Source organism: Dendrobates tinctorius, unplaced genomic scaffold (genome assembly GCF_039654945.1).
Source record: "Dendrobates tinctorius isolate UK_male_01 unplaced genomic scaffold, ASM3965494v1 ptg000256l, whole genome shotgun sequence".
NCBI lineage: Eukaryota > Metazoa > Chordata > Amphibia > Anura > Dendrobatidae > Dendrobates > Dendrobates tinctorius.
In genome coordinates, this window is record NW_027361923.1 from 2,212,051 (window position 1) to 2,224,065 (window position 12,015).

Genomic DNA, 12,015 nt, shown 5'->3' on the forward strand with positions numbered 1-12,015 from the left:
AAAAAAATTAAAGTGCATATCTTGGAATGTGGTTTACATAACTATTCACAGTCCTGTTATGGAGGAGAACTGCAGTTAAGTTTAGACAGTAATGGAGATCTTGTTGTCATAGCTCGGTTTGGGGATTCGATCTGTCGACCTTTTCTCCATGGTCAGTTCCTCTGTCTGCTAAGATATTGCCTTTTTTTTTCCTGTCCAAATTCTGATGGTTCCAATTGTCTTTGTTCCCCCTTCTTGGTTTTCTCTTTTCCAGGTGTTTTCCATTTTCCCATTTTGGTCTGTCCTATCACATTCTGGGTTGGATTTTATATGTTCACCCTTCACTGCACTTCCTTGCTTGCTATACCTCTAGGTGGACTTGGTTTTAGAAGTTCCAGGCCTTTAGATAAGGGGTGTACCTTGCATGGTAAACACCAGTTGAATTCCTGCAGTGAATCTGTTTGTTTTTCTTCCCAGTTCCTCTTCCTTTCACCTCTTTTGGTTTCTGGGAGGTTATTTGTGTTCCGTTTTATTTTTGGCTTTTCCTCTCTACCTTATATGAATGTGTTTTAATTATCTCACCTTGGGTTTGCCTATCTGCCAGCACATTTTTCCGTCCTTTTGTTGGCAGTGTGTTGCGAGGTGGTGTGTTTGAGTTCTGTGCTTAGGGTCTTTCTAGTCTGTACCGGGACCAGTTGGGTGTGGGTGCGGTGTCTCCCTACTGTATAGTAGGTCTTTCCTTTTACCATTACCTGTGAGAGTATGTTACATTCATAATACTTGTAGCACTTTGTATTGTATGTTTGGCATATATTGTGATTTTGATTGATTTGATATTTATTTCATTCCTGTTTATTTTCTAATCTTCTCCTTTATCTTCGCTGTATCCGTCTTCCTCTCTATAATGGTAAGTCTTTGGCATTTCCAGCCCGTTACAGTCCATGTATCAGTGCCGCTCATATCAACAACTTGCTCTAATAGTTTGTTCTCTTACCCCTAAGGATCCTCACAACAACCTCAAGACAATGTCCTGGAAGTCGTGGCCTATGAAGCTCGCAGGTTGTTTCGCGACAGGATTGTCACCTCCAAGGAGCTGAACGTCTTTGACAATATTTTAATGTCCATACTGCAGGGAGACTGGGGCTCGGATGTGCTGGACCACATGGCAGGTGGGGATTCCTCACAAGAGACATTGGAGCCATTTTCCTGCTCCTTTAGTTATGAGCCTCTACTGATACCTGCCATGCAAGGCTATTCCTAGTGTAGTTCATCCTTTTACATTTTCCCATTTTTTTTTCCTGTATCAATTTGTCAAAATCGCAAGATCTCTGCTTGCAGTCAGTGAGTAGAAACCTCCAAAGGGATAGAAGTCTGTCTGTTTTACAGTGGACGTACAGGTGCACATTACAATACTGTGAGATCATTATGTGGCCAGGTCAGGTTTGTATCCACTGGAAGGTATAGGGAACCTGTCAGCATGTCTGTAGTAAGGCTTGTCAGACAATAAAAATGCAAAATATTGGACATGACAGCCATGAGAAATCCAGCTTAGACGCTATATGCAAATCAGACTGGATGTGCACTGGGGGCGTGTCAGTGCACTTGGAAAATGAAGTCCAAGTGCACCGATGTGCCCTCACTGCACTTGCAACCTGATTTGCATATTCTTCTACAAAAGAGTTCTCATGACTGACCCATCAAAAAGATATCATTTTTATTGGGGCACAAGCCTCTACCCCTTACCATTACTGCTATTAGTAACCATGTTCTGACAGGTTCCGTTTATTAATAATGGACTAAATTAGACAACTGCAAGCAAAGATCTTAAAATTTATATTAGAGAATGGATCATCTTTTTTACGCCGTTATTAAGATGTAGCAAAGATTAGTGTATAAAGTAGAGAAAACTGCACATCCCGATTCCTTGGAATAAAATTTGGATGTTTTTAAACATCTTGATTAAAAGACAGTGTATGGCGTGTAGCCATTCAGTCATAGTGACTTCATTCAAGAGCAACCGAGGATCAGAAAGAGTGGAAGTCTAAAAGACGAGAACCAGAGTTGCTATTTCTTTATAAGACATATCCTAAACAGAACCCGCTCCTCCTTTATCTAGGATGTGCTTGGTACTGCAGCACTGCTCTGTTTTTCGGATGAAAATTTTTCCATTTTCAGCAGAGACACTAAAGGCATATATATTGGTCTCTATTCTGGCAAAATGTTATGTTTCTTTTCTTTTTTAGACCTTTTCTATGTAACTTGGGGAGCACTGCATGAAGCTGGATCGGTGCTCGCTCCTGGACAGGCCTTACCTTCTCATGGACGGCCCATCGGAAAGCTGAACTCCGCTGACTTTAAAGATGTTATTAAGAAGGTGTGTCAGCGGGAAACATTAATGTTCCTGAAAAGAACAGGAACCTTTATGAAGGAATAGTCTGTTGCAGCAGTTATTGGTAAAATGAAAGAAGACTGAAAAATAGAAACTTTCTCCTTCGTCTCATTGGGGGGGGACACAGATACTGTGGGTGTATGCTTCTGCCGCTAGGAGGCTGACACTAAGTGAAAAAAAGAGGTTAGCTCCTCCTCCGCAGTATACACCCTCGCCCCTATTGCGGGCGGTAATCAGTTTTTTGCTTAGTGTCCTATGGAGGCACACACAGTCTGGATCTCTCCAGACTATTTTTTTTTTTTTTCTAGTTTACTATGAAGATGAGACAGGGGCGACGGATCCTATTGAAAGGGTCCGATCTCCCCAAACCATCAACGAGCGAGCACGCGTTGAGTATCGTCTCCGCGTATACTTTCCCGCACCGAGGGACATATCTGGGACTTTTTCCCAGACTTCTATTTTTGTTTGTTATTTTATGAAGATGAGACAGGGGCAACGCATCCTATTGAAAGGTTCCGATTTCCCCAAACCATCAACGGGCGAGCACTTGCGAGTATCCCTCCACGTATCCTTTCCCGCGACATGGGACATTATGCCAGACTTTGCCCTGTCCACCCCTAGGTATTGAAACCATGGGCTTGCACAGAGGCACAAGACTAGTCTGTGCGGCCCCCACTCCTCCACCAACGCTAGACGGAGGTGCTGCAAGGTGGCGGACGGTCCCTCTCCTCCTATTTTTTATCAAAGACCCCCTCGCATACCTGCGCTCAGGCTGAAGAGGATCATCGGTGAGGAGAGGGTCGGGGAGGGCTCCTGCGACGATTTCGGGCTGGAGCCCACAGCCGTGGCGTCCACTAGCCATGCAAGAGAAAGGCTGGATCCATCAGGACAGGAACGCTGCGCCGGTCAGTAGCACCATTTTTTGGTACCGCGCCCCCCTCCCCGGTCGGGAGGGGAAAAATTGAGGCCGCCGCCGGAAGTTCCGTCCTCGGGGCCGCGTGTCGCTTCCGGCAGCCCGCCCCGCACTCGGCGGTGGTAAAAATCGAGGCCCCGGCTTCGGAGCACGGGCTAGGCCGCAAAGTGGGAGTACCGCCCCTAGAGCGATTTTACAGGCTGGTGCGAGGAGTTAGGCGTGCGATTTAAAGGAAGCATCCAGGTCGGGGGGTGCAGGACTGGGGTAAGTGCTGCCCGAGGGGCTACTTCCCCATATCCCCAGCAGCGGACAGATACAGCATGTCCGAAAAAAGCAAAGACGCACACGTTCTTTTACGCGGCATGCATCTCTTGTCGGACTGCGTTTCCGCGGGCACAGAGCAAGCGTTTATGTGAAGCCTGCGAATCCAAACGCGCCCAGGAGCCCTCCCCTGCGACCGCGACCAATGTGTCAAATCCCCCGGAGTGGGCCCGATCACTGTCACAGTACATGGCATCGCTTACGAGAGCAATAGAATCCCTTCAAGCCCCAGATAGGGGCAGGGACAGTGTCTCGCCGCCTTTAGCGGGAACCTCCACCTCACAGGAGCCTCCGGCCTGCAGGGGCCGCCCTCACTCCAGGCAGACCCGGGGAAAACGAATCCACACGGTGTCGCCCAGTCCATCCAGTGCCTTCGGCATCCGTAAGATCTGCTTCTCGCTCCCCGTCACCAGTGGTTGATAGCAAGCAGACCTCAGATTGCGACTCAGACGAGCCCATTGACCTGGACACTCCAGAGTCACGTGAAACAGTGGACAGCCTCATAGAAGCCATCAATCAGACCCTGGGGATTGAGGATGATACCGCAGCGGCTACGGGGCATAAAGTGGCATGTAAACGAGTGAAGCAGCCGCACAGAATTTTTTTTTCCTCTCACCCTGAGTTTGAGGACAAAACTGCGTTTTTTTAGGGTTAAAGGGCACTCGAAACGCGTTATCCGTTTGCTCCGGACCTCCGTAAACAATGGATGGAATCCCCGATAGTGGATCCTCCGGTTTCACGCCTGGCCACTAAGACCCTGTTATCTGTCCCTAGGGTTTCCTCGATTTAAAGATCCCATGGACTGCCTTATTGAGAGCCTAGCTCGTTCAGTATATGAGGCGTCAGGGTCTGCACTCGCTCCCTCGTTCGCAGCAACTTGGGTAGCCAAGGCTATGATATCATAGTCAGAAGCATTAAACAAGGTTGCGCAAGAGCAGGATCTACCTGCAGAGATCTCGGAGGTCACAGGTCAGATGACGATAGCCGGATATTATGTAATGAATGCGTCTTTGGATGCGGCCAATTGTTCAGCACTTGCTGCCGCTAATGCAATCTCTTTCTGAAGAGCCCTATGGTTGAGGACATGGCGGGCCGATTCTACTTCCAAGAAGTCCTTGACTTCCCTGCCTTATCAGTGCGGCCGCCTATTTTTGGATCAACTTATCTCCGACTCCACAAGAGGAAAGAGCAGGTTTCTCCCCCAACAGAAGGTTAAATCGTTTTTTCGTCACCCGGTTCAGGCACGTTTTCGGGCCTTTCGCAGTGCCACCGGCCATTCTAGGCCGGGCGTGACGGCATTGGTCAGATGGCGGCCGCTAAGCAGCCTGAGCCTGGTCTGGGACCCGAATAGGAGACCGGTCTGGGATCATGCATTAAAAGACTCTGGGTGGACTACGGGGCCCAATTCTGCCACCTCAGGCCGCCCCAACCAGGATAGGGAGCGGCAGGTCATATAGAGCCAACCCATTGGGGAGAATGCGTGCTCAACAGGCCAGATCGAGGGGACCCAGATCCTAAGGACCATCGGCCAAATGACTCGAAGTCTTTACCAGACGACACCAGCAAAGTGGGCGGCCGCCTACTCTGTTTTCACCACGTCTGGGCCAACATCGCTCACGACGCATGGGTAAAAGAATTGGTGTCCTCATGTTACAAAATAGAATTTGTCAGATACCCTCCAAGATGGTTTTTTCTTTCCCGGCTTCCCAGGGTGGATACCCAGGTAAGGGCTCTATTGGGAGCCATCAAGTCGCTCCTGCACAACGGAGTCATTGTTCCAGTGCCGGAACATGGAAGAGCTCAGGGGTTCTATTCAAACCTTTTTGCGGTTCCCAAAAAGGACGGGTCTGTCAGGCCTGTTTTGGACCTAAAGCTTCTGAACAAATTCATCAGGATCAGACATTTCCGGATGGAGTCTCTCCGTTCAGTCATAGCGGTCATGGAGCAGTGAGAATACTTGGCCTCAATTGACAGCCAGGACGCATTTCTGCATATTCCCATTTTTTCCTCCTCATCAGAGGCGGCTACGCTTCGTCATCAGCGTTAAGCATTTTAAATTTGTAGCGCTACCGTTCGGGCTAGCCACGGCTCCCAGAGTGTTCACAAAGGTTATGGCAATTGTCAGGGCCACACTGCATTCTCGAGGCATAGTCGTCTTGCCTTATCTGGACGACCTCTTGGTCAAGGGCCCGTCAATACGGGCATGTGAGGAAGGTGTCAACACCACGCTAGATACTCTTGCCACTTAGATGGTTGGTCAATGCAAAGAAATCATCCCTTGTGCCAGCTCAGAGGATCTCCTTCCTAGGAATGATCTTCGACACTTGCTGAGGGTTGATAATTCTCCCTCAGGAAAGGGCGCTAGTCTCCGGCAGGGAGTCCGGACACTACGCCAACCAGTCCCTCATACCATCCGATCCGCAATAAGGATCCTAGGGAAAATGGTGGCAGCAATCGAAGCGATACATTTCGTCCAGTTCCATCCTTCACCCCCTGCAGCGCGTCTCGTGTCAGCCTGGGACAAGAATCCTTTCACGCTCGATCGGCGGTGCAAACTGTCCTCCCAAGTCAGGCAGTTGCTCGGATGGTGGATAACCAGTTCCTCTCTGGCCTAGGGGAAACCTTTCCCCCCATGTCATGGGCTGATAATGACAATTGACATCAGTCTCCTCGGTTGGGGAGCGGTGTTTCGCCACCAGACAACCCAGAAACGGTGGTCTCCACAGGAGGCACGCCTCCCGATCAACTTATTGGCGGAAACGAGCAATTCAGCTGGCTCTGCAGAGGTTTCATCACTTTCTAGCAGGCCGCCCCGTCCGGATTCCATCAGACAACGCCACGCCAGTGGTTTACATAATTCGTCAGGGGGGCACCCGCAGCAGAACAACCATGCGCGAGGTGGAGCACGTTCTTCAGTGGGCCGAAGCAAACCACTCGGTGATTTCGGCTGTCCACATCCCGGGAGTGGAAAATTGGGCGACAGACTTCCTCAGCCGGCAGGGTCTTGCATCCGGAGAGTGGTCTCTACATCCCGAAGTTCTTCAACAGATTTGTCAACTGTGGGGAGCTCCGGATTTGGACCTGATGGTTTCCAGAGTGAATGCCAAGGTGCCCACATATGTCGCTTGGGCCAGGGACCCGCAGGCATTTGCGTTGGACGCGTTGGTTCTGCCATGGAACCAGTTTCGCCTCCCATATCTATTTCCCCCACTGCCACTACTCCCGAGAGTCAGCAAAGGGATCAAGACGGAAGGAGGGCCGGTGATTCTGCTGGCCCCAGACTGGCCCCGTCGAGCGTGGTACGCAGATCTAAGGCAGCTGCTCGCCGACGTTCCTGGGCGCCTGCTAGAGCGCCCAGATCTACCGTCTCAAGGGCCAATTTGCCACCTGAACTCAGGGACCCTGTGTTTGACGGCAGGGCCGTTGAATCTTGGATTCTAACCCAGGCAGGTTTCGGGAGCAAGGTGGTCGCTACAACGATTAGCGCCCGGAGGCCTGCTTCAGCATGAATTTACCACCACACCTGGAAGGTGTTCTTTGCTTGATGTCGAGGCCGCGGTGTTTCTCCGCTAAGATTCTCGATCTCCAACATCTTGGTTTTTCTCCAGTCGGGCTCAGAGAGCCCGGATAGCTCAGTCGGTAGAGCATTTGACTCGGGCTTTGCCCCAGGTTTCCGCAGGAGACAAATTTCGGCCTTATCCGTCCTGTTCCAGTGCAGGGTTGCTACCAATTTGCAGGTGAAAACTTTTCATCCGGGGAGTGTCCCACTTGATACCTCCCTATATGGCGCCGATGGATGCCTGGGTTCTTAACATGGTCTTAAGTGTTCTGCAGGAAGCTCCATTGGAACCGCTTCAGGATATCGCTTTGAGGTACCTTTCCTGGAAAGTTGTTCCCCTAGTGGCCATCACTTCCATCAGGCGGTTTTCAGAGCTGGCGGCTCTATCCTGCCGAGCTCCGTTCCTCACTTTCCATAGGTATAAGGTGGTCCTCACACCAGCCCCTCCTTTTCTGCCGAAGGTCGTGTCCTCTTTTTCACATCAATGAAGATGTTGTTTTGCCTTCATTTTGTCCAGCACCGATGCACCGTGTGGAAGATGGCTCTTCACACGTTAGACCTGGTAAGAGCCCTCCGGAGGTACGTGTCGCGGACGGCACCCTTTCCTCAGATGGACACGCTGTTCGTGCTCCCTGAAGAACGCAGGAAGGGACTCGCTGCCTCAAAGTCGACCATAGCCACATGGATTCGTTTGATTATTCAGGAATCCTACTGCATTAGAGGCACGCCGATTCCAGCAGGGATCAGAGCGCACTCTACCTGGGCGGTGGCGCCTCTTGGGCGCTTCGGCATCAGGCTTCGACGGAACAGGTTTGCAAGGCAGCAACCTGGTCCAGACTGTACACATTTGCCAAACATAATATCCATGCTCAGGCCTCGGCGGATGCAAGCCTGGGTAGAAGGATTCTCCAAGCAACGGTGGCGCACCTTTAAACAGGAGGTGCATGTAGCTTTGATTGGTGAGTCAATCTCCCACCCAGGGACTGCTTTAGGACGTCCCACAGTATCTGTGTCCCCCAATGAGACGAAGGAGAAACATGGATTTTTGTGAGTACTCACCGTAAAATCCTTTTCTCCGAGACGCTCATTGGGGGACACAGCACCCACCCTATTAGCCAGTTGGCTCTTGTTTAAATGAATGTGTTTACTTATTTGATATAAGGGTGGTGTTTTCCTTTGGACATGTTGTACCTGTATTAAGGCTGATTTGTTGTCTTCCTACTGCTTTGGCACCAAACTGATTTCCGCCCGCAATAGGGGCGAGGGTGTATACTGCGGAGGAGGAGCTAACCTCTTTTTTTCACTTAGTGTCAGCCTCCTAGCGGCAGAAGCATACACTCACAGTATCTGTGCCCCCCCAATGAGCGTCTCGGAGAAAAGGATTTTACGGTGAGTACTCACAAAAATCCATGTTTCTCATATATTGTATAATTAAATAAAATTATATCTAAATTTGTGATAATATCTTTAGCAATTTAAGAAAGGGAGGCTGAGATACCCCTGTATTTTGGGGGGGTTGTGAAGGTTTAAACTATGCAAACACCGGAGGTCTGCGCTGCTATCATGCTTTATGCTGGATGCAGTTGTGTAACAAATAGATGTAAGATGGATTCCTGTGTACTTTGTCGAAGCAGGAGGAGGAAGAGGAACAGCAACTGAGGTAAATCCGATCACCACTTCTTCACTGCAGTAGCTGGGACTTTCTGCCTGTGCATAGGATGTACTGTAGTGAGGAAATCAGATTAACCATTTATAGACAAATAATTCCTTCTTTTGCAGTTTTACCCTTTATAAACAGCTTTGTGATCCTTTTAAATATTTACCCTTTAGAAGCAGCTGTATCCTCCCCCGTTATCTTGAGGACATGTACACAGCAAAGTTCTGTATGTAGTAAAGCTCAGGCTCCTGGCATGTGGAGAGATCAATTTGATTTGCATTAGGACGCATTAATGTATTAAGCATTTTTTTTATTCTCTTTTAAAAAATGTATGGGGAAAAAACAAGCCAAATCCTGCCATATATGAGCTACTCTTTGTTATTACTTTGAGGCAGGGTACAATCGTCTCCCCCTCTCTGTCATTAAAACGAAAGACAAACCTGTGCCCCTGTGATAATGAAGTCATCAGATTAACTAATGATATGTACAGTATTTGAGAAACATTTTATCATTTCGTCTCCTGTCACTTTTTAGGTTTCCGCAACTCTCCTGACGCGTCTCTCTTGTAGTGATGAGCGAACGTGCTCGGATAACATGTTGCCTAACAAACAGGCAATCCCTTCATGTGTTGCGGCTCTTACACAGCCGCAAGACATGCAGCCACGGAGACTCGAACATATTTTTCAAGTACGCCGAAGTCGCTCGGTTATCACCCGAGCATGCTTGGATAGCACCTTATCCGAGCATGTTCGCTCATCACTAGTCTCCTGTAGTAAAAATCCTTCTGTTCTTCATACTTGTAATATTTTTTCAGGGTGTTATACAGTTCAGCCGCGATAACCGAGAGTTGGATATTCTCCTGTTCCACGAAGTTCTGGATTTCATGTCTCGTGTAGATCGCGTGCTGAGCTTTCCCGGTGGATCCCTTCTCCTGGCAGGGCGGAGCGGTGTTGGCCGTAGAACAGTCACTTCTCTCGTCTCCCACATGCATGGAGCGACGCTCTTCACCCCGAAGATCTCCAGAGGATATGAACTTAAACACTTCAAGAATGACCTAAAGCAGGTAATCCAACGTCATCTCATCACCAAATCTAAAGGAACAATTAAAACCTCACAGTATCACAAAGTCTCGTCTTTATTTCGCCCCTGTTTTGGCCCCAGACTAGAATCCATCTTCCATGCAGTCTTCTGGCTTTATGAGTAGACCATCCCCTTCCTTTTCTATGTCAGAGACATTTGTGAATTATCGTATGTGACAAGGACAATTAGGTATTTTAGGAGACAAGACTTCATAGTCATTAGGGCAGGATTTGATTGAGTGATGACAGGATGACACCCTTTGAAGGAGAAGTGGATGTCTCTTAGGAAAGTGATGGCATTCATGTTAGTTTCCATGTTGTATCTGGTAGATAAATCACTGTTTGACCTGAATTAAAGAGGAGTGGCCATCTCTCCTGAATGGTCATAGGAAAAGCTTGTAGATCTCATAAAGGAAAAATAATTTTGGAACATTTGTTTTTTTTTAATAATTTTGTATTGTACAGTTTCTTTTGTATTTTTTGCCTAGATTGACAAATGGGTGTGTCGTAGAGTTTGTCTGTGCACTGATTGGACATTGTCAGACTATGTGGTGACACAGCAACACCTAGATGGTCATTTATTCTCAAATTTCCAGGAGAAATATGAGAGGAGCAACTTAGAAGCTGCTCCAGAATAGTCTTATGAAGTATCTATAATTTGCTGAAATAGACGTGGGGAATTTTAATAAAGACTTGATTGTAGAAGACAACTAATAATCCATGTGCAAAGTAATGTCTATGGAAGCGGAAAGGAAAGTGTATTCCAGGCAACTGTGGAACTGGCTTTAGATTAACAGTGCTACTTCTAGTAGGTGTCAACAGAGACCCCCATTGTCTGTTGGCAGAGACCCCCATTGTCTGTTGGCAGAGACCCCATTGTCTGTTGGCAGAGACCCCATCCTCTGGTGGCAGAGACCCCGTAATCCAGTGGCAGAGACCCCGTAATCCAGTGGCAGAGACCCCATAATCCGGTGGCAGAGACCCCGTAATCCGGTGGCAGAGACCCCGTAATGCGCAGAGACCCCATCCTCTGTTGGCAGAGACCCCTTCCTCTGGTGGCAGAGACCCCGTAATCCGGTGGCAGAGACCCCGTAATCTGGTTGCAGAGACACCATAGTCCGGTGGCAGAAACCCCATCCTCTGGTGACGAGGATCCCATCCTTCGGTGGCGTGGATCCCATTCTCTTGTGGCCTCCCTATCCTAGTTTAGCACTATCCTTTGAAAGAGTTTTCTGGTTTCTGAAAACTCCTGTCTCCAGGCATATTTTGTGTTTAGAAAAGCAAACTATCCTTTACTCACTCTCCCTGGTGCCATCGCTGAGTCGCCGCCGCCGCCGCTACCGATCTCAGTTATTGTCTGCAGCGATAAATGTCAAGGTGAATGCGCCTCTCCACCCACGGCTGTTAACCTCTTAAATCCCACTGTCAGTCTCTGACAGCTGCATTTAACACATGCTGGCGGGGAGCGCGTCGTTCCTCCCACGCATCAATGCTTCTGTGGCATGATTGCGGTTGCCAATGGATTGTCAATGACAGCCAGGGATCTGCTGATGAACGCCGGCCCGTGTATGTCGTGATGTTAGCTATACAGAGCATTGCTGAAGCCCTGCTATGTGTATAGCACAAGCGATTGAATCATCGCAGCCCCAGGTCTCCTAAGGGGACTTAAATACTGTAAAAAGTAAAGAAGAAGAAAATAAGTTTTTAAAAAATATAAAAAAAGCCCAAAAAGTTCTAATCACCTTCCTTTTGCCCCATTAAAAATAAAACAGAAAAATACACGTGTTTGGAATTGCTGCGTTCAGAAATGTTTGATTTATCAAAATATAAAATAAATTACCGTAATCTGATCAGTAAACCGCATAACCACAGAAAAATTAAAAACACCAGAATTGTTTTTTGGCGGCTGCAACATTGCAATAAAATGTTTTGTGTCTATGTACTCATACTGACCTGGATAATCATATTTCCAGGTCAGTATTGTGATATAGTGAACATGGTGTATAAAATACACTAAAAACAGTTGTGGAATTTTTTTTTTGCAATTTCAGCGCGCTTGGAATTTTTTTTATTACTTTTTCCAGTACACTATATGGTAAAATGAATGGTGTCAGTCAA

General features: G+C 48.1%; 1 protein-coding gene across 2 annotated transcripts in view; it reads left to right on the top strand.

The window, feature by feature from the left end:
- Window positions 1–12,015, top strand: part of DYNC2H1 (dynein cytoplasmic 2 heavy chain 1) — a 537,791-nt gene that overhangs the window by 154,543 nt on the left and 371,233 nt on the right. Inside the window, exons 47-49 of one of the 2 annotated variants that reach the window (XM_073558365.1) lie at window positions 981–1,148; window positions 2,223–2,353; window positions 9,633–9,881. In XM_073558365.1, coding sequence (XP_073414466.1) covers window positions 981–1,148; window positions 2,223–2,353; window positions 9,633–9,881 — 548 coding nt within the window. The remainder of the gene's footprint in view (window positions 1–980; window positions 1,149–2,222; window positions 2,354–9,632; window positions 9,882–12,015) is intronic. The other variant, XM_073558366.1, reaches the window with a different exon arrangement.